At 37.0% G+C, this 24,162-nt stretch overlaps 1 protein-coding gene across 2 annotated transcripts in view; it reads right to left on the bottom strand.

Annotated features, from left to right (window-relative positions):
- The window catches only part of UNC93A (unc-93 homolog A), a 38,434-nt gene that overhangs the window by 9,879 nt on the left and 4,393 nt on the right, over positions 1–24,162 (bottom strand). The window contains exons 2-5 of one of the 2 annotated variants that reach the window (XM_027843562.1): positions 15,427–15,608; positions 14,751–14,980; positions 4,822–4,947; positions 1,400–1,614 (exon numbers count right to left, since the gene is read on the bottom strand). In XM_027843562.1, coding sequence (XP_027699363.1) covers positions 1,400–1,614; positions 4,822–4,947; positions 14,751–14,980; positions 15,427–15,608 — 753 coding nt within the window. The remainder of the gene's footprint in view (positions 1–1,399; positions 1,615–4,821; positions 4,948–14,750; positions 14,981–15,426; positions 15,609–24,162) is intronic. The other variant, XM_027843563.1, reaches the window with a different exon arrangement.

Raw genomic sequence — 24,162 nt, 5'->3', positions numbered from 1 at the left:
GGTGATATTCAGCATGCAAGCTGCGTTCAGAAAAGATGCAATGAAATCAGATCCCCTAAATTTTATGCTGCATCTCCAAAACATAAAGTGCCCTTCACATTCCTCTATGCGGTGAAATCTTTCTTCAGGTTCAGATCAACTGTTGTCTCCTTCATGAAGTGCAATCTCAAATCTCCCCGGATGAAAATAATACTGCTTACAAGTTGACTCTTGTCCATATCCTCCTATAAATGCACAAAATGGCAGCCAACCAAAATACCAGGGGCAGAAAGGCAAGGGGAGAAGGATACTATGTATCCTTCTGCCTAGTAAGGCAGAAAGGACCTGTGGACCACATATCCCTCATTTTCAATAAATGACTTGTCCATACTTATTTTTCTATCATACATATCTGTATATTCTTGGCTGCTAATGTGTTGGAGTGTGTTCATACCCACCTTTCTATTGGTCTTTGGATGATCATCAATCTTAATTCTTCAGAGATGGTGGCATTTCATGACTCACAGTCATTGCATCAACACAAGAATATTGGCAGCTAAAGTGGTACAATGGGTAGAATACTGGCCCTGGAATCAGGAAGACCTGAGTTCTAGTACAGTTTCAGAGCCTTATTAGTTCTGTGATGCTGGGCCACTAAGTCACTTAAACTCTGTCTTCTTCAGTTTCCCCAACTATAAAATGAGGAATAATAGTAGCACTTGCCTCACCAGGTTATTGTGAAGTTGAAATGGGATAATATTTGTAAAGCGCTTTGCAAACCTTAAGGTAAATGCTAGCTTTTATTCTTGTTGTGGTCGATGAGATGGGAGATCACTCAGGGACTAACTCAGGATCACTGAAAACATTACTCAGTTTCCCCAAAGAAACCCAGGTTTCTCTCCTCCTTTTCCTATTCAATTCTGGGTGCAGCTCATTGTTCATGCACAGTGTCTATCCAAGCCAGATGTATTGATGGACCAGGTCTTCTATCCAACTGCTTATCACAGCCTTTCAATAGGCATTCTTCATCCACTTGTTTTTCTTATATGGATTCAGGTCAATATCTTTAGAGTAATTATGCTTCTAATTTAGAGATTCTACAATGCTCAAGTCTTGATTTAGTCCAGACAAAGTTGTCCATACACAGATGCATGTGGGGGACCCAACCATCCACAATAAAACTCTTCCATTTGGATATTGCACTGAATATTCTTCATGACCATGTCAAATCCCTTGGCAAACCTCTGTATCCCTGTTTAATTCCTCATTTGATATTAATTATTAGAGGGAAACACATCTAGGACTCACAGTTGCCCCTGTATCTGCCCTGCCTCTCAGCAGAATCCACTTAAGTCATTGGTAGAAATAGTACACACACATCATCGTTAGTTATGCATATGATTTTCATTTTCTCCCGTACCTTTGTATAGTCACCAGAAAGGAATCCTTGCTCAAAGCCACTATACATTGTCAGTGGAATGAGGAGACATTGCTGTTTATCTTTAAGATGCCTAAAAGTTGCCAGGAAATTGAGCCCAAAAGATGCTTTTTTCTTTTCTTCTGCATTTTCCAGTTGATCATTTGGGATCTGCTCAAGAAATACAGCTACCAGTAACACTGCCAAAATACCACTTCCTATGGAGACAAAAGAAACCTAATATGACAACTGTGATCTAAATGTGACTTTTTGTTAAATGTTGTGGACATCACAGAATATGGAACCCATGCCTTTTGGAATAGTGACTCTTTCTAGAATCCAATAGCAATCTGAGCAACCTGGAGGTGTGGAAATTAACTAATGATGCACAAAAATATACTGCATACTAACTTGAATGGCACTTTGCAAGGGAACTTCCAATAAGTTCTTTATTACCAGTGGTCTTTGAGTGAACCCCTGGGTGTGAACTCATTGGGGAGCTTGTAGAGGCAGTTTATGCTTGAGGGAGAAATTGGGCTGCATAATATCTAATAGCTCTTCCATCTCTAACATTCTAGGAATCCATAGGATTATATATACATATATACATATATATATATATATGTATATATGTATATTTAGACAATTGGGGTTAAGTGAGTTGCCCAGGGTCATTCAGCTAGTAGTGTCAAGTGTTTGGTCTGAGGCCGGATTTGAACTCAGGTCCTCCTGACTTCAGGGCCTGGTGCTCTATCCACTGCACCACCTAGCTTCTCGTATATTTCTTTACCTTACACTAACTCATACTGAAACGTATTGACTTATAACCTTCTTCCAATTTGTCCCAATAGGTTTTACATTTCACTACTTGGAAAAGCCAGATGTGAAAGTTTTCAGATAACTGAAAACTAGATTTCAACGAATATGGCCTTTTCTAGAACATTCATAAAATTCACTATGACCAGTCTCAGCACTGATCTCTTAGGATCGGCATTTTAAAGCACTGCTTCATTTAGAGCAGTTCTCATTCATTCTTACTCTTTGTTTCTTGTGGCTGAGTCAGTCAGTGCATTTTCCATGACCAAATATATCTTTACCACTTGCCCCAACTCCATGTCTTTCCAAAAATCATGTTAATTCGATGGTGCTAATGAATTAGAATGGAATCTTATTGAGAACTATTTGAAAGTCTCAAGAGATTATGCTCACTGTCACTTCATTGATCTCTCATCTTTATAATACAAAGGCATAATATTTTACTAGTCGTGATGTAAAAAAGTTTCTTTTAGTCCATGTACCTGAGTCATTCACACTGTTCTCTCTCATAGATTTCTAATTATTATAGTACATTTCTAAGTCAACTCCATTAGCTGATTTCTCTTTATATAAACATAGAATTCTCTTATCTTCACCTATTGCATAGAATTCTCTTCCCATGGTTCCATGATGTTATTAGGATCTTTAGTTTAAAAATTGCTTAATGGGATGTTGAAACACTTTCCTGAAAAGAAGAGGAAATGAGAAATAGATAAGCTGCCAAGGATGTTACATATAAATATATGGAGTCTCAGACCTGTCTTGCTTCTACGTAAAGTTTAGTTACCAAAGCAACTCAGGAGAGGTGACAATTAGAACATGGCCACAAGAGAAAAAAATATATTATATGCTTCAAAAAAAAATTACTTTTTAAAAGAGACTCTCATAGGAATAGAGGATTTAGGAGTCTGAATTTTTTTCCTTGTGATAGTATACTCTTTATTTTTTTATTTCCCAATATATTATTACATTTTTAAGTATGACTTTTTATCATAAATATGTGTATCTTCAGCAGAGTTGATGGCTCAAATTAACATAATAATAGTTTCTTTATGTTTTATGCGTATTATTTCTATTTTGCATTTTTAGATTTGAAAAGCTAATAGATCTCTAGATTTTTTTTTAATCTAAGCCAATTTGTGGCCTAGGGTCACTGAAGACTTTTTTGTTGTCTATAAAACAGACCAGAAGAAGCCATCAGAGAAGGTGTTAAAATTCACTTGGGGATACGCTCTTCAAGCAAAAGCAAAGTCATAGTGATCCATTTATGTACAGAGGAGAAAGGAAAACAATGGGATGGATATCTGTCAATAGTTAGGAAGGTCAAAAATGAACTCACTGTAATGGAACGAAGGAGGAAAACATGAAAACACTAAAAAAAAGTATGCACAGAGGGCTGGAGCAGACTTTAGAGATCCTAGGATCACACCGTACTGGATCATAGGATCAACAGTACTAGAAGATACTGTTGAGGTTATCAAGTCCAGTGCACTCATTTTACAGATGAAGAAACTGAGGTCTTCCCCTAGCTTCCACTAATTAGCTAGGGGAAGAGGTAAGATTGAAACTCAGTCCTGCAGTGCAGCCCCATCCTGTTTTTACTTTTGTACCACATTGCCTCTTGGATACTAAGAAGAATCTTTGGCAGAAAACGTTTGAGAAGCACTGGTATGTAATCTCTTCTTTATATTTCTCTTATATGGTTGACATAACTAGCCTAGAACACAAAGGGGTGTTATAAAGGTTGCCATCTTTAAGCAGAGAGATCAGGTAAATATGACCTTAGTTTTTTGTTCACATCAATTGTCCTTAACTGTTTATCTAGAGATTTCAGAACTTACTGGAATTAGAACTGGATCTTAGGATGAGTGGTGCATTATTGTCTTACCACTGTTTCAATTATGCAACCCTATAAATGAAACATGGCTACTGTTTCCTGATTGTGAGGGTAATTTATTATATTTTGTAGCACTTTTTAATCTCAGACACAAGTGGGACCTCAGAAATACTGTCTCACAGAAATCTATGTAAGCACTGCCTGCAAGTTGACTCTTAATCAGCAATTCCCAACCTCTCATCATTTGAATTGTTTAGAATAATTCTCTGGATTCTGTGAACACCAACTGGCAAGCAGGGATCTACAGAGTCATTCTCTGAAGACATAAAAGATAAGATGCCTTGCATGAACCAGAGCCCAAGATTCTGGTCTGAAAGAAAGCTGAAGACAGAAGGGAATGGGCATAACCACTAAATGCTACAGGGCTGTGTACACAAGCTTCTTCTGGAACTACGGGGAGACTACCACTAAACGTGACAGTTTAGGTTCACTGAGCCTTTCATTCCTGTTTATTTCACCAATGAATCATTAGGCTTAGCTTTGACAATACACTGGGGTAAGAGTAACTCTGATATATCTAACTTCACACGAGAAAGACCTGCCAAAGCAAACCAACCCTTCACAAATTCATCAGACACATTCTAGAAGAGAAATTCTTTAATGTTGGGAGGTGGCTCTTTTTTGGGTAAACAGAAGAAAAAGGAAGAGAATTTTGGTTGCGCAGAGTTGTCTTACTATTGATAACTAATTGGTATTTACTCTAGGCACATACCAGTATAGATGCCCAGCAGGGTGTAGACTAAATCATTTGTTGGGCGCTTAGTATTGTTTGTAGGTGTGCTGGTTGTAAAACAATCACTTGCTCCACAATGCATCAATTGGTCTTCTTGAATTTCTCCTGTAAAATAAGAATAAAAACACATTAGGGTACTGAGTACTGTCCCACTGGTTTCAAATAATAAATTGGAGTAAATATCTGGAATCCAGCAATGACAGATTATGATCCTTTATGGTCCATTGACACCAAGACTTTGAAAATCTTCTCCCATAATTTATACTTAAAAAACAATCACCAGGCTGTCACTAGAGCTCTCCTCTGATGCCTTATCATGGTTTGGAAATGACCCTGGGTACTCAAAGGCTATGCCAAATAACTGCAAACTCTGGCACCTCCTCCCAAGTTGGAAAATATGGGACATCTGATAAACTGGGTATTTATAATCTGAGGGCTAGCTTGGCGACATTTGGACAGCCTCATCACCATAAAACTCTCTAGAATTTATCCCTCAAGCACAGTTTCTGTGCTATGTCAAGACTGAAAAGACAGGGTTCCATTGTTGCAATTAAAGAATGGTTGGTACAGATGGATGTGGACATGGCCAGCGTGTAAAGAAATGGCTTGAAAATGGTACCATATAGCAGGAGATCTCTGAATAATTGTCTATTTGACTTCTGTTTTCCGATTCATTTCTCCAACTTTGGAAGTTTCTTGACGTGTACCTAGTGCGTCTATTGAGTAATCTAGCACTAGAAACACAACATAGTAAAGAGCACTGGATTTGGAGTCAGAGAATCTGGATTTGAATCCTGGCCATGGTATTTCTTACCTTATACCCTCAAGAAATTGATTTAATCTCTTCAGGACTCAGTATACTCATCCGTTTTTTAAGGGACGAGGGAACTTGTAAGGTCCCTTCTGGTTTTAAATCTACAATTATTTTTAAAAAGATCAGAAATTTATTTTACTAAGTGATTCAAGGTATAATTTTTTTCATTTGATTTTAAAAAGCAGAATTTTAAATACATTTTGGGATGTTTTCTGGGTAGGTATGTGTCACAATGGTTAAAATAAGGGATCTGGAATCAGGAAGATCTAAATTCAAATCTGGCCTTAAACACTTAATAGCTGTGTGACTTTAGGCAGGTGATTTAACCTCTGACTGCCTCAGTTTCCTCATCAATAAAAATAGGGGTAATAATAGCAGCTATTTCCCAGGGTTACTGTGATGATAAAATGAGATAATATTTGCAAAGAACTTTAGAAGCCTTAAAGCACTCTGTGTGTGTGTGTGTGTGTGTGTGTGTGTGTATGTTTGTATGTATTTAGTTGGGAAAATAGCATAATAGAGGTACTGGAGAAGAAGATTCTCTCTCCTTGGTAAGATTTCCTTCTATCTACTATAGTGAAGTCTTACTGCCTCTACTTTTTTTTTTTTAACCACCCACTTAGTTCTCAATTCTTAGTTTTCAACCATTTAGAATCTAACTTAGAATCTCACAGTTCCACTGAAACCAATTTCCCTGAATTTAACAACAATCTTTTAACTGTTAAATATAATTGTCTTTTCCAGTCCTCATCCATCCTCAACTTTTAACAGTTGACTATCCCTTTCTTCTAGCTTGTGTAGTACTGTTCTTGCCTGTTCATCCTCTATCTGATTGCTATTTCTTAGACTTCTTTGCCTGATGTCATGTACTTTCCACCCCCCAAGCATGTGTGTCCCCTAACAGTCTACTCTAGACTTTCCACTCATTAAATAACCTCTCTCACTGCTCTTAATTCCTACTTGTTGAAATATCATCTGCATGGAAATAGCTCCCAAATAAATGTATCTAACTTTAATTTCTTTCCTGAACTCAAGTCTCTCATCATTCATTGCAGTGAATAGAGTACCAGGCCCAGAGTCAGGAAGACTCATCTTCCTGAGTTCAAATCTTACTTGGTAAGCTACGTTTACTAGATGTGTGACCCTGGCAAGTCACTTAACCCTGTTTGCCTCAGTTTTCTCAGCTGTAAATTGAGTTGGAGAAGGAAAAGGCAAACCACTTCTGTATTTTTGCCAAGAAAATCCCAAATGTGATTACAAGGATTTGAACATGACTGAAAAACCACTAAACAATAAAAACTTTAATCTCTCTTCTGAACCTGTCCCTCATTATTCATTGCCTAATGGACTTACTTACCTGAACATGTCTCATCAGCATCTTGAATTCAACATGTTCAAAATTTAAATCATTATCTTTTCCCTTAAAACGTCTTTCAAACTTCCTTACTTTTTTATTGAGGGCACTATCATTCTTCCAATGAAGAATGCATCATTGCTTTATTTTGAAACAATGGTATTTATATTAATGTTCACATAGGCAAGCATAAATAATATAATAAAAAGATAAAGTAATATATTGGGGAAATGTGAAAGTGGAAACATAATGAGAATACAAGCATGATCATTTTTAGGGCTCCTAGAACCTTGTAACTCAGCTGAGGTCTCTTAAAGTGACATTCTTTTTTTTTTTTTAGCATACAATGCATCTTAGTCCATCATCAACCGTGTTTTAATTCTCACCCCCACAGATCCATCCTTGACTTTTGCCTCACCAACCATATCCAAGCCAAACCTACTTTTGTTAAACTACAGCCAGAACTTTCCTACAATCTCTCTTCATCTCTCTGTTCATCATGACTGACAATAACAATGACTACAACTGACATAGACTGTAAGTGACTTGTCTAAAATTGTACAGCTAAGAAGTTTTGAAGATAGAATTTAAAGCCAAGCCTTCCTGACCCTAAGTCTACCACTCTATCTACCATATTGCCATGAGGCCTAGTTAGGCCTTATTCACTTCTCCCCTGAAATAATAGTCTAATAGCTTTCTAATTGGTCTCTATTTTTAGCCACTCCTTTCTTCAATCATCTTGACACAGTGGCTAAAATAATTTTCCCAAGGTACAGGTCTGATGATGTTATTTCCTTACTCTAAAGAAAAGATAAACTTCTCAGCCTTGAATGTTTAGTTTTTCCATAATCCTTACTATACATCACTCACCTTTATGGGGTCTGTGTAGCAACTAGACTACAAGTGCTTCCCCTAACTTCCTCCTCCTTCCTTTCTATCTTTGCATAACTGTCCTGCAATCCAAGAATGTTCTCCTTGGCTTCCTCTGCACCTCTTAGAATCTTCTCTTTCCTTCAATATTCAATGTAGGTATGACCTCCTCTGGGAAACCTTCATGGGTTAATACTCCCTCTTCAAAATTATTTTATATGTACTCAGGCCTACATGTTATATCTAACCCCAATAGAATATAAGCTCCTTGAGGACAGATTATGTTTTATTATTGTCTTTGTATTCCAGTGCCTAGCATTGTATCTTACACATAATAGAAACTTAATAAATGTGTGTTGCAACTACTTCTGTATTGAAAAAGAGATAAAAATCAAAAAGGAAAAGGAGCTATATGTACAAAAAATATTTATAACAGCTCTTTTCTGGAGGCACAGATTTGGAAATTGAAAGGATGCCCATCAATTGGGGAATGGCTGAACAAGTTGTAGTATGTGATTGTGATGGAATACCACTGTGCTATGGGAAATTATAAGTTGGATGATCTTGGAAAAGCCTGGAGAGACTTGTATAAGCTGATGCAAAGTGAAATGTACTGTGTACAAAGTAACAGCAATATTGTAAGATGATTAGCTGTGAATGACTTAGCTGTTCTCAGCAATACAATGATCCAAGACAACTCTGAAGGACTTAGGATGAAAAACACCAGCCACCCTCAGAGAAAGAACTGGTGGTATCTGAATGCAGTTTGAAGCATACTTTTTCTTGAGGGTTTTTTTGTTTACATTTTCTTTCACAACATGACTATTATGGAAATGTTTTGTATGACTACACCTTTATAACCTATATTGAATTACTTGTCTTCTCAATGGGGAGGTAGAGGGTAAGGAAGGAGGAAGGGAGAGAATTTGGAGCTCAGAGTTTTAAAAACAAATGTTAAAAATTATTTTTACATGTAACTGGGGAAAAATAAAATACTAAATAAAAATAAAATACTAAATAAAAAATAAAAAATAAAATGAATAAACAAAAATACTAATAAAAAATAAATAAAATAAATATAAAAATAAATATTGAATTAAAGGAGAGAAATGGTCTTTTTGCTGTTTTGGTATTTCTGTGTTTTTAAATGGAACGGAATATAGACAACAGCAGTATCTTCCCCCAAAATATTCAACTGCAGTTGGAAGGGAAGGTTCGGGAAACTGCATGATTTTGTAGAAGGAGCCTAGATTTGGAGTCCAGAAGACTTGGGTTCTATGACTGACTTCCAGTAACTAGCTATCTGACTTTAAGCAAGTCATCTTGCCTTTATGGGCTTCAGTTTTGTGTTTTATGACCCATAGGATTTAGAGCTAGAAAGTATTCTATGATCATCTAGTGCAACCTCCTAATTTGACAAATAAGGAAAATGAGGCCCATGCAGTTCAAGTGATTTTTACAAGATCATATCACTAGTAAGTATCAGAGCCATGATTTGAACCCACATTTTTTGATTCCAAATCCAGGACTATTTATGGAGCTAGTTGTTATTTAAGACTCCTTTACACTCTAAAATATTGTGGTGATTAGAAACCATTTGGTGTTGGGAAAAAGGAAATAATTCAAAGCAATAAATATTTATTGGGCATCTACTGTGTGCAGAGTTTCTTAATGATGATACAAAGATGAAAAATGACATAATCCCTGCTCTCCGAGAAGTTACAATCTAACAGTAAATATACAACATGTATACAAAAAAGGGTGATACGAGATAAAATGAGATAAAGGCAAAACCATAATCTAGACAATGTGCTCTAGAAAATTGTATGTATTGTGTGATCACATTAAGAAGAGAAGATTTAATGGAGGAAAGACCTCATAGAGATAATAATAGCTAACATTTCTATAGTGCTTCAAGGTTTGCAAAGTGCCTTGAAAGTGTTATCTGTTTATCCTCACAACCCTAAGAAGATGGTGCTATAATTATTCCCCTTTTACAGATGAGAAAACTGAGGCAGATAAAGGTTAAGTAACTTTCCCAGGGTCACACAGCTAGTAAACATCTGAGACTAAATTTGAACTCAGGTCTTCCTGAGATTTGTAGAGAAAAGAAGACCAAGGACAAGGCCTTTCAACAGGGGCCACACGTGTGTGCACACACACAACACATACACATACACATGCACAGTTTGAGAGAAGATATAGGAATCACAAAATCAAAGAACTTCAGAGTTGGGAAAGACTACAATTTCCATCTAATATAACACATAGTAGAAAAACTATTTATCATACAACATACCTGAGAACTAATCATCCAGTTTTACTTGAAAATCTCCAGTGAAGGTAAACACATTACTTCTTAGGCAGTCCAATAACATTTTGGATACCTCTAATGGTTAAGAAATTTTTCTTTACATTAAGCCTAAATTTGCCATTTGCCAACTTTTGTCCATTCCTCCCAATTCTTCCCTCTGTTGCCAATAAAAAAACCCAATCCCTCTTCTATCTGCCAACACCTCAAAAACTTGAAGAAGACAGCTAATGCTTCTCTTCCCTATGAAGGAACAAGCCTAGTTCCTTCACCTGATACTCACATGACTTTAACTCAAAGTCCTTCTCCATTCTACTTGCACCCTTCTGAATACATTCTCCAGATGATAAATATCTTCCCTGAATCATGGCACCCCAAAATAAACTCAATGCCCCATATGTGGTCTGACCAGAGTAGAAAATCTATCACTTCCTTAATCCTGAATATTGTGCCTTTCTCAATCAATCAATCAATTAAGCCTCTACAACATAAAAAGCATTGGGTTGGTGACTAAAGATACAAATTCCTTTGGAATGAATGAAATTATCTCAACTCTCAAGGAACTTACACTCTAAAGAAGGAAACGAGAATATCTATAAGTATATATAGAATAAAAACAATAAATACAAGGTGGTAAACAGATAATAGTTTGTGAAAGAGGGCTGTAGGAGGTAGTATATTAGGAAAGTCTTCATGTAGAAAGTCTACTTTTAACATATGATTCTATGACACAGAGATGATGAAGGAAAGAATCCCAGACATGGGGTATAGCCATTGCAAAGGTGTGGAGAAAGAAGTTGGAGGGTTGTATATGAGATGCAGAAAGAAAACCAGTTAGGCTGGATTGCAGAATGTGGAAGAGGAAAGTAATATATATTTAGACTGGAAGGTTGGGGCCAAGTTTTAAAGGACTTCAAAAAACTAAACAAACAATTTTATATTTTGTCATAGACACATAGGGAGCCAGTGTGGACAATGGACTAGAATCCATCTCTAAGATCATGTGACTTTTTTGACCACACCACTAATTCACATTAACTTTGAAATCCACTAAAATTCACATATTTTTTTCCTAACAAAATTCTGTACAGCCACACTTCCCCTGTCTTGTACTTGTGAAGTTGATTATTTTTAACCTAAATGTGAGGTTTCACATATATTCTTTATCATATTTTGTTTCTTTTTGGCCCAATTTTCTTACAGTTCAGATGTTTCTGAATCCTGACTCTTTATCCAATGAAATTAGATATCCATACCAAATTTGTGCCATGTGCACAAAGATAAGGATACCATTTAACTCTTTTTCCAAATCATGGATAAAATGTCAAATGTTACAATACTAAGTTCAGATCTCTGAGGTTCCCTCAAGACCTTCCCAATTAATATAGACCCGTTAATGACTACTCTCTGGTTTTGGTCATTCAACCATTGACCAGATTCACATATTTATACCATCATCTATATCCCATATATTCACTTTCCCCACAAACATATTATGACAGACTTTGTCAAATTCTGTGTTAAAATTTAAGCCAACATTATCTACAGCAAAGCTGTCAAACACATAACCAGTGGGTCACAATGCAACACTCCCGAGAGTAGGAGAAACCGGATTAAAATGTAATTTGGAAATTAAAAAAAATAAATAAAAATACAATAGAACATAGATAATTGTTGTTACTAGTGCTTTATTCTCAAAGAGGACCAATGACATCAGAAGAGTGATGTCTTGACTTGTGCATGAATTGGATTTAAGTAAGGCAGACTTGTCATTTTCTAAGTCAATATGCTGCCTGTAGGAGTCCTTGTATACCGGTTAGTGGCCCTGTTTCTATATGAGTTTGACTCCCTGATCTACAGTATTTCCCTGATCACACAGTTTAGTAAACATATTGGAAATAGAACTAAGCAGAATGTGGTATGATCATGTTCTTTATGAAACTATGCTCAATCATTGTGAATGACTTTTTTACATGTACACTAATAATCCTTTTAATAATACATCATAGAATTTTGCCAGGAATCAAATTGAAACTCACTAGCCTATTAGTATACATTATCTTTCTTTTGACAAAAATGGAGGCAAAATCTGTCCAAAATTTGTGCCTAATCCCTCAGGCATTTCTCCCATTCTTCACTATCTTTCAAAAATCACCAGCAGTGGGTCATCTGCCATCACTTTTACCAGCACTTTTGGTACCCTAGAATGGAGTTCAGCTGGCTCAGGTAACTTGAACTCCTCAAAGGAAGCTTACTCTCTTACTCTTAACTGCCTAACAAAGTCAACCAAGAAAGATCAGTTAGACATGTAGAAGAGAACAAGGAGAGAGAGCATAGTATGGCAGAAGTCATGAGATCAGAGAGGATTAAGAATTAAGGGGCACCAAATGCTATAGAAAGGTCAAAGAGGATGAAACTCCTGAAAAAGAAGTAACTGGATTGTCCAACTTGGAGGTCAAGAGAAATCTTGGAAAGAAGAGTTTCAGTAGAGTGCAGGGTCTAGTAACCAATCTGAAGAGTATTGAGGAATGAGAGCCAGGAGGTTTGGATTCACCTTCCACCTATGTCACTTACTAGTTCAATAGCCATGAGCAAGTCACTAAACTCTTTGAGATTCAGTCTTCTCATTCATCAAATGGGAAAAGTAATAAGTGGATGATCTTTTTAGCCTTCTTATACTTTAATTTTGTCTATACACTCTACAATTCAGCCACACTGGTTTACTTACTCTTCCTCAAACATGACACTCCATCTCCCATGTGTACATTTGCACTGTAATCCTGCAGCCTTGCATGGAATGCTCATACTGGCGATGGCCCCAGATGCAGTGGCAGACCATGGCTTTTATAAGCTAAGGTCTTTCCTAGTCTTAGTTTGTCTGAGGCAATGTCCATTCAATAATTATAGGCTGGGTAAGAATTGAGGCAGTGCCTTCTCTTTAGAGGTTCCCTTCCATTTACACGATCTTTTACGCGTGGTTATTTGTACGTTGTCTCTCCCGTTATAAGATGAGCTTCCTTCAAAGAGAGACCTTGTTTTTACTCTTTTTGATATTCACAGTGCTTAGCACAGTGGCTGACACATAGTAAGCACTTCTTCATACTTACTGACTTATATACTTACAGACTTGCCGACTGACAAGATTTTGATACAGCAATGATTGAAAGTAACGGATTGAGGATGACACCAAAGTTACAAGCCTGGTTGAAGGTGATAGTGTTATTGGCAATCACAGGGAATAGATGTTGGAACTGTTGAATTGAATAATGAGGCATTTACTGGCAGACTATGAGGAGACATGTCCATTAGATACTTTTTTCCATTGGTAAGGGCAGGGTGGTAGTAGAGATGGGGAACAAAGCAAGGTGGCTTACTGCCTTGCTTTGAGGGGTGGTTTTATAAATGGTAAAGTATTATATAAATATGAGCTATTATTAATCAAATAATTTTCTTTCATTTGATTTTTGAACTTTCAGTAAATATTTTTACTAAAGATAAATGAAAATGAAAACCATCATGCAACACAGTTTTATATCTATGTGTGCCTAAAGGCACTTACAAACAGATGAATATAGTAAGAGAATATACGCAAGGAGAAACTTTGATCCTGGATGACTCAATGTGTTAGTCTCTAAGGCGGTTGGCAATCCCTGGTTCCCAGCACATCTGATAAAATACACAGTTGACTTGAATTATTATCGCTATGTGACCCTTAAACCTAGTAGAGAACTAGGGTGATTCAGTTTGTGGGAGGGAGGGAAGAAAGTCAAGCTAATTTTGTATCATGTAGAAAGTCTGAAAGGGCAAATTATGACTAAATAGTCCTACAAAGTTGATTACAAGTTATATTGTGCTCTCTCAACATAGACTGCAAAAGGAATAAAGAAATGTCCTCAGGCTGAATCAGCAATTCTCCAATAGCTAAATGATCAAAGGATATGAACAAACACTTTTCAAAGGAAGAAATCCAAGCTATCAACAACCACATGGCTACTCCCAAATCACTAAAAATCAGACGAATGAGAAGCAAAGCACCTCTGAGGGTCTACCTTACAGCCACCGGATTGGCAAAAGTAACATAAATGGAGATGACAAATGTTGGAGGGACTGGAGGAAAACAGAAATACTAATTCATGGTTGGCAGTGTTGAAAATTGGTCCAGGCATTCTGAAAAGCCATTGGAACCATGCACCCAAAGTCGAAACTATGAATACTATTTGACCCAGCAAGCCACCTCTAGGCCTCTATGAAGACTGAAGATGAAGCATGTTTCATACCTTCTGATAGGGAGGGAATGAATTCAAAATTGAGATTGAGCCATATATTTTTGGACATGGTCAATGAGGGAATTTGCTTTGCTTGACTATGAGTATTTATTACAAGAGTTTTAATTTTTTTTCTTGTTTTTTAATTGAGGGCGAGTGGGAGAGGGAGAAAAATAAACATTTACCAATTAAAAATTAAATTATTTTTAAAAGACTGAATTAACATATTTCTCTGGTTCATCACCACAGAAATTACACTGCTCTATGGACAGTATTTCAGCCAGCTCCATTTACCTGTGGTAGACTCTTGTTGAAATACCAGAGACGAAATCAAATTTCCCCAGACACCAGAGGACTGAAATATGAGAAAGAAGATGCCAAAATACTGGTTGATGACATCTTTCCCACGTTTTCCTGTCTTTTGTGCATACGTATTTCCACTGATTGTAAGGTAAGTGCTTTTGGCTGACCACAGGGGGGCTCCTCCTAGACCCAGAATCATGGAGGTGGGGATCAAGGTATACCTACAAAAAGAGAATCTCAGTTAGTCAACATAAAATGGCATGGTCTTCCTTTTTAAGGCTTTTTGGAGAGAAATGATGAAGAAAGACACACCATTCACCATCACACTTAAAGAAATGGGTGAGCAACATCCTTTTTAGCTGAGGTACATGGGTAGAGAAGGCAATAAGTGCCAGGGAATTCTGGTGCTGAAAAGTCCAGGAGATGATTGCTAGGTATTTCTAACAATTTGAAGGTGCTAGAATGATAAGAAAGTCCAGGCCTCCTCAGCTGGAATGTTGTGTGATGCTGCTAGAGTACAAGGAGGAAGGATACTACTGGCCAACTGATCTTTTCTGGCATCTTCCATTGCTGACTTCTCTCCATATTTTCCCTATACCTAATGTGTAACAGGATGAGGTTGGCTGAAGATTGAGGCTTTTACTAAAAGAGAGAAGAGGAGGTATACCAGCTGGCATAGAAGTTTCCCAGAGAGAAAGCAACATAGCAGCACATGGAGGCTGTAATGGTCCATTTGCAGCCAAATTTCTTAATGAGAATTGGAGGAAGGAACATGGAAGACAGGATCAGGGCTCCATAGAGAACACTGAGTGTGGCCACTCCTAGTCCGTCCTGATAATTAAGGCTGCTCTGCGAAAATAAACAAACAAATAAAAAAAAAAAGCAAGGTCAGTTACATGAATTCAAGAGAGGGACAAAAGAAAAGATCATTCAGTTATTCTGTTCTTTTTCCTGAAAAACTTTGAATAATCAAACAAAAACCATCTCTCTTTTTTCTTTTTGTAGAGATAAATGTATTTATTTATTTTTAATTCACTTGTAATTTGTCTTCCTCACTGCACCCACACACACACATCAACTGAGCAAAACAAAACAAAGCAAAGCAAAGCAAAAACAAAAACAAACCAACTCTGAGTATGAACATAGTTCAACAAAACAAATTCCCACTTTGACTGTGACCAAAGAGAAGTATACCTCTCTCTGTATTTCAAATTCATCAGTTCTCTGGCAAGAAGTGAGTGGTATGACAAGTGCCATATCTCAAAATTCCATGAGGTGGTATAAAAAAAACACCAAAATTGTATAGCATCATTTTTTTTTGTAGTAGTAATGAACCTGAAGCAAGGTAGATGCCCTCCTATATGACTATCTTAATTGTGGTACATGAATGTATTAGAATATTATTATTCTCTAAATAAAATAATGAAAAAGAAGAAAACCCTGATAAGACATATAATCTCATGCAGAGCAAATTGAACAGAACCAATAAAAAAAATATGCAAAGCAACTACAACAATGAAAATGGAAAGAAAAACAAAAATCAAAACCAAATTCTGTAAAATTACTATGACTAAGCTTAGCTCAGGCAAAGAAAAGGTACAAGGATGCACCTCCCTCTTTTCCCTGTAGAAGTGGGAGGCTACGTATGATATCAGACTTGGTTGAAAGAGGAGAGAGATATTTGGAATTTAAAGTGATGTAAAACAAATGATAATTTTAACAAATCTGTGCATTCATACTAAAGTATCTTTAAAATTCTCTGAAGGGGAAAAGAACAAAGCCTCGGTTACAAATTTAGCGAAAGGTAAGGAAAAACCTACAAAAGCTATTGAGGAAAGTAATGAATAACCTTTAATATTAATTAGTAAAATAAGTCCAACATGAACTTTTCCTTCATAAAAGGAATGAGTGGTTATTCTGGTTGCACACTAAAGAAACCATAACCTGATTGTAGGATGTAGTCATAGGATTACTGAAAAGTTTGCATGGACAAAAAATAAAATGAAATCCACCATGGTTTTTTCTCCCTCTTTTTTGACTCAAAACTCAAGAATAAAGATTATATTTGACAAAATGTTTTGAAAATCCACTCAGAGAACAGACACCCACATAAAATTTCCCCCACACAGATTCTAAATAAGAATTAGACCGGACAAGAAGCAAATAACATGTCTCTCTCAAACTTTAGGCAAAGAGGGAGGAGCTTTCATGCCCATAAAGTGAAATAAGAATTTCCAGATCCAGGTTTTAATTTCCAAAGCAATATCATCAATGAGCAGGATTAAAAATAGATTTAGCACATGACAAATAGAGAAAATAGCAAGTAAAAACAAGCTAAGTATTTATTGAACATAGAGAAAAGATCACATTGTACTTCTAAATCTCGTTCCTTATAGCATTTCTACACTAATCTTCTCTTAGCTTAAAACTCAGTCCTTCTCTTGCCATAATTTCCTCTCCTCTCATTGGCTTCTAAACCTGCTGTATAGCCAATCTACTGAGCTCATTCCTCAACTGAAACTATTCTCTCCAAAAATAGGAGCAGTCTCTTAATGACCAGACCTACTGGTCTTTTCCCAGTCCTCATGCTTCTTGACTTCTCTAAAGCATTGATTGTGTTCTCTTTTTGTATTCTCCCCTCTTGGTTTCTTTCTCCTGCTCACTGGACTTCTCCTCAGTGTTCTTTTCTGGATCATCCACCTTATTCTCATTAACTGCAGGCAAGCCCCAAGGCTTTTTCTCTTTTCTTTCTCTACTGCCTTATTTAGGACCTTATCAAATCCCACAGGTTCAATTATTGTCTCTAAGCATTACTCCAATCTCTAAATACCTTTGTCTCCTGAGCTCCCATCACACCTCTCCAACTGCCAATTGGACACGTGATAATAATTGTCCTATAGGCATCTCAAACAAACATATCCAAATCAGAAATCATCTTTTCCCATAAATCCACCCTAAACTTCCCTATTTCTGTCAATGACTCTACTATACAGTTATAGAGGATCATGACCTCAGTATCATCTTTTAATCCTCACTTGCACTCATCTCATGTGCATATTCAATCAGTTGCCAAAGTATCTTGTTTCTACTTCCAAAACAGCTCTCACTCACATCTATCCCATCTCTCTGCTCATACAATAACACCCTAGTTCAGGTTCTCAACACTGATAGATTAGACCATAGCTTCCCCAAGGTGGGTAATGTTTCCCCTTGGGGTGTTGGAATGTTCCAGGGGTGTGGTAGTAGCCTCGGGTGTAACTGGTGGTCAATGAATAAAAATAAGGGGGTGCTGGAAGCATAAGGAAAGAAGAGAAGACAAAATTTTGAAAAATCGTTCATATATGTTTCATCTGTTGTGTAACAGAATTAAAGTTATAGTGATTACATTATTTTCCAAATAAACACACAAAATACAAGTTATAACCCATCAGTGGTCAAGTCTGTTGACAGGTTTTAACAAGCAAGTATTGGCAGGTGACCATGTCACACATTGTTGGAAACTCAAGTATGCATTGGCAGAAATATGTGCATGTAATGACTTGTTTATAATACCATATAGTAACATGATGCAATATTGCATCATTAAAATTTCGATGCAGGAAAAAAACTACAAATTTACAATAAATTATTAAATTTAAAATGTGTAAATTTTTTTAAAAAATTAATTTTTTGAAATGATGCAAATTTTAAAAAACCATCAGAGTTAAAGAAAGTAAATTTCTAGGGAGGTGCTGGGTAATTTTTTTTTAAAAAGGGGATGGTAGGCCAAATAAATGTGGGAAAGCTCTAGATTGGACCATTGCAGAAGCCTTATATTTGCTTTCTTTGCCTCAAGCCTCTCCCCACTCCAATCCATCCTCTATTCAGATACCAAAGTAATTTTCTAAACTTTAGGTCTGACCATTTCTCTCTCTCTCTCTCTCTCTCTCTCTCTCTCTCTCTCACACACACACACACACACACAGACACACACACACACAGACACACACACACATCCAATCATCTCTAGAATAAAGTATGAACTCTCCTGTTTGACATTTAATACTCTTCCTTGTCTGGCCGCATCTGACCACTGAGACTTCATTACATATTTTTCCCCTTTACATACTCTATAGACACTTCAGTCATACTGGCCTTATTATTTCTCACATATGACAGCCTATCTCTGTGACCTTTGCCATGACCTTCCTCCATCCTGGAATGATCTCCCTTCTCACCTCCATCTCTTGGAATCCCAGTCTTCCTTCAAGACAGAGCAAGCATGTCAATCTGTATAAGTTGTTTCCCAGTCCCCAATTGGCTAGTGCCTCCCCTGCTAAGGTTACCTTGTATCTGCTTTTTGTGTGTTGTGTACATACCTACGTACGTGTATGTTGTTTTCCCTATTAGAATGTAAGATCCTTGGAGGCAGACACCAGTTTACTTCTGTCTTTTCATCTCAGGTGCTGACCCAGTGCCTGACACATAATTGGTACAAAATACCTGTTGATTGATTGATTGATTGAGTAAAGTGATTAACTATTTCATAATGTTATTTAATAAAGTGTCGTTTTCATAGAAAAAAATCAATATTCGCTGATTCATGTACTAACTGTTCTGGTATTTCAGTTAGCCTTGTTTGAGGAAAAGCTCAACTATAAGGTTCATGCTACCCTAACAAACACCACCATCTCTATCTGACAGCAATTTCCCCGGCTATTTTTTTAAACCAATCAAAATGTGAGAGCCTTCTAAATGTAGGACATTGAGGATACCAAGAGGAATAAGACCTGGCCTTAAACTTTGAAAGTCATCCTTAATGCCTGATATGAAGTAACTCATCCCTGAGTGACATGAGGAGGAAATTTGTGAAGACAATGGCAGAATTGTTCAACCACACCTTGCCAGATCTATCCCACTCTCAACTTACTCCCAGTCAATACCATTTTGGAGAACTGCAAAACTGATGTAACATCAGAATTTCAGAATCCACACAAAATTTACATACCAAAGGGCAAAGGAAGAATTCTCCACTATGCCCAGACCATTAGCCAAGTTCTAGTGAAGGTGCTGAATACATTCAAATAAAAAGCATTCTTTCTTCCCAACCCTATTATAAGAATTTATTGCTAATTCAGCCTATACATTAAAAGGGCTGCCAAGTCCTTTAAAAAATTCATGTAAGATGACTACACGTGTATAACCTATAGCAAATTGCCTGCCCTCTCAATGGGGCAGGGGAAGGAGGGAGGGAAAGAATTCAGAATTCAAAATTGGGGGAAAAAGTTAAAATTGTTTTTACTTTTAGTTGGGGAAATATATTAAAATAAAAAAATTAAAAATTCATGCAAGGATACCATGATTTGTACTGAATTTGCATAGATACTCTCTTTTTACCTCTGGCTTCTTGAAACTCTCTTCTAGTTTAGTTTCTGAGACACCACTATCCCTAAGTTTTCCTTGTGCCTTTCCAAACTTTCCTGCTTTATTTATCCTTTCTGTTCTTTATTTGGACTAATTATTCCACCTGCCCCCTTTACCACCAACCTTCTCTGTGATGTTGTCCTTGACCTTCATTTCTTCTCCCTTTATCCACAGTTCTTCTGAGATCTCAAGCACATTCATGACTTTAATTCTACTGTATGTGGCTCATAACTGCACAAAAACATTTCTGTATTTCCTGTCACTATATCATTTCAGTTTATGCCCTTTCCTTAAATTAATCATGTTCAAGACTGATCTCATCATTTACCCCACCAAAATTGATTTTACTTTTCCATCATTATTCCAGTCAGTTATCTGTCTCTCCTTCCTTTTGCTCTCCTTCCACATTCAGTTAGTCACTAAGTCCTGCCAATTTTTCCTTCATGTTATCTCTAATCTGAGGATGCTAGGTGGTATAGTGGCTAGAGCACAGGGCCTGGAGTCAGGAAGACCTGAGTTCAAATCTGACCTCAGCCACTTACTAGTTGTGTGACTGTGAGTAAGTCACTTTATCCTGTTTGCCCCAGTTTCCTCATCTATAAAATGAACTGGAGAATGAAATAGCAAACCACTCCAGCATCTTTGCTAGGAAAACCCCAAATGGGGTCATGAAGAGTCAGTTATGACTGAAACAAATGAACAACAAAATCTCTAATTTCTCTCTTCTTTTTCAATACCACTGCCTCCATCCTGAATTAGGCCTTTATCATCTCAAACCAAAGCTACTGTAAAAGAATTCTTGAATTCTTGTCACCAGCCTCTCCCCACTCCAATTTGCCTGGCAAACCACTTCCTGATTAATCACTGTAAACGTGGAGAAGCACCTTTTAGTACAGAGGAAAGCATATGAGACATGGAGTCCAAAGACTTCAGTTGGAATCTCTGCTCTATTGCTTATCTATGTCTACAGCCTATCTATGTCTTTGTTTTGTCACCTATAAAATGATGGGATTAGGGCAGCTAGGTGGCACAGTGGATAGAGCACCAGCTCTGGAGTCAGGAGGACCTGAGTTCAAATCTCGCCTCAGACACATAACACTTACTAGCTGTGTGACCCTGGGCAAGTCACTTAACCCCATTGCCTAGCCCCCCCCCCCAAATGATGGGATTAGACTAAATGATCTACAAAGGGGAAAGGACCCACATGTATAAAAATATTTATAGCAGCTCTTTTTGTGGTCACAAAGAACTGGAAATTGAGGGGATGCCCATCAATTGGGGAATGGCTGAACAAGTTGTGGTATATGAATGTAATGGAATACTACTGTGCTCTAAGAAATGATGAGCAGGCGCACTTTAGAAAAACCTGGGAAGACTTGTATGAACTGATGTTAAGTACAACGAGCAGAACCAGGAGAACAGTGTACACAGTAACAGCCACACTGTGGGATGACTGACTTTGATAGACTTAGCTCTTCTCAGCATTGCAAGGATCTAAGACAACTCCAAAAGACTCACGATGGAAAATGTCATCAACATCCAGAGAAAGAGCATGGGGCCTGAATGCAGATGGAAGCACAGTATTTGTTCTCCTTTTCCTTTGTTGTTTTGTTTTGTTGCTTCATTCTCGTGGTTCCTCCCATTAGTTCTAATTGTTTTTTATATCATGACCAACGGGAAAATATGCTTAATATGAATGTATAAGTAGAGCCTAGATCAAATTGCACACTCTCTTGGGACAGGGGGAGAGAAGGGGGGGAGAAAATTTAAAACTCAAAATCTTATGAAAGTGAATGTTGAAAACTAAAAATAAATGATTTTAGAAAGTTAAAAAAAATGACCTACAAAGTCCTATTCCACTCTAAAACTGAGTCTCTTTTCTATCTATTCCCTATTTGATAATCTTAAATGGTTTCCTAGTGAGTGGATGATAAAATTCAATCTCCATAAATTACTGTTTAATGCCTCTTGCAACCTGACTCGAACTTATGTTCTATGTTCTTATTAAGCTTTAAAATTTTGCAAATGAGATTTATCTTTTAGGCTAGTGCTGCCCTTGACTTCCATGCATCTATATTTAGAACAAATATCAGGTGTTTGCCGGTTAAGGCAGGTTCTAGGCTCTTTTAGTTGCTTCCTTATAAGAAAGCTATTTAGGTTGACTAAACCTACTTTTGTAGAAAATGGTCCATTCCAGATTTGGCTCTTTTATGTACTATATCTCTTATCATTAGGTATCTATGCATGCATATATATATGTATGTATGTATGTATATGTATACATATATATCTTATTTCTTCAACTAGGTTGTAAAGCCTTTGAAGGCTTTTATATCTGTATCTTCCGCAGTGTCTTACGCATAGTAGGTACTTCATAAACATCTGTTGTTTGATCGATTGGTTAAAATCCTGGACAAGAGAGAACAATTCCTCAGAATATCAGGAAGAAAGAGAAAAAGTCAATAATAACTCATGTAGGCACAGCACTTCAAGCCTTCTCAGAGCCATGCAAAAGAAATAAATGGAGAGAAGCAAGGCTAACAATCATGTTTAAACTAGTCACAGCCTAAAACTGTGGGCAGGAAGGAACTTTTCCATAGAATATCAGAAACAGAAAGAAGAAATCAATGATAAATCATGTTGACTTGAGTGTTTTAAATTTTACTAAGCACTGACTCATAACCCATTGAAGTAAGCACAAATAGGATTATCTCCACTCTACCAACGAGGAAATTAACTAAAGCTCAAAGTGAAGGGATTTACTCAGGGTCACAGTCAGTCTCACAGTCTTGATTTGAACACAAGCCTTGCAAACTCCATTTCCCAAATTCTTCTCATTCTGCCATACTGCTTCTTTTTGGGAGGAAATATGTGAGACTTAACTTATTATAGCAGCTAGATGGCACAGTGGATAGAGTTCCAGGCCCGGTGTCAAGAAGACTTGAGTTCAAATCTGGCCTCAGACACTTACTAACTGTATGGCCCTAGACAAATCACTTAACCCTGTTTACCTCAGCTTATTCGTCTATAAAATGAGCTGGAGAAGGAAATGGCAAACCACCCTGTTATCTTCACCAAGAAAACCCCCAAAACAGTCACAGTTGGCTGACATTGAGCAACAACCAAAATGTTTTTATATGAGGAGTTGGGAGTACAGCCAGAGTGGTTCGGATCTGAGATTGTTTTCCTATTCTTGAGGATTAGCTATTGAGCTTATCCCATTGTGCATATCACTAAATTGGTATTTCTTTGCCACCCACAGCTTTCCTACAAATCAAAAAGGTGTGTTTTGGTCATCTGAGCCTTATTACAAGTGGGTGAGAGATTTAAATCAGTAAAAGCAAAACTTAAAATGATAAGTCTATTTTCTGTGTGAAGGAGCCCACTGACTCTGAACCAATATTAATATATGTAAGTAGAGCAAGTCCTTTTCCCCTCTATGCATTTATCCAATCTGGTAAAACTCAAAAATACAATTCTAGAACCTTCTTTCCTTAAAGAGACCTGAGACCCTGTGCATGTAGAACTCCATCTCCTCTCTTTTGGGCTCTTCCTCTAGTCCTTTTTCTTTTCATATTTCCTTGATAACTTCAGTTAGTGCTGTAGGTTGTTGCATTAACAAGTATTTATTGCTTACAATGTGCCATGTGCTATGATGAGCCCTGGCAAAACAAATAAAGCAAAAATAGTACTTGCCCTCAATGAGCTGACATTTCAAAGAAAGAGCCAACATATAAATAAATAGGTATATAGAAAACATATACAAAAAATGTATATTAACCTTATAAGGGAAGGCTCTAGCAGCTGTTCATTTAAAACACTCACTATTTAATTAAAACTTCTGGTCGTTACAAAAACCCTTTCTGTACTTGGGACCTTTTGTTTGGAACATAACACCATTAAATTCTGTTATTTAGTGGTAACGGGTGTCCTGACCTGAGCTATCCATGATGGTTCATCCAAGCTTCTTACTCACTGTATGCAATGCCAAGAAAGAAAG

This window comes from Vombatus ursinus, unplaced genomic scaffold (assembly GCF_900497805.2).
Source record: "Vombatus ursinus unplaced genomic scaffold, bare-nosed wombat genome assembly UNPS02014923.1, whole genome shotgun sequence".
Taxonomy (NCBI): Eukaryota; Metazoa; Chordata; class Mammalia; order Diprotodontia; family Vombatidae; genus Vombatus; species Vombatus ursinus.
This window is presented reverse-complemented; position numbering and strand designations above follow the sequence as displayed.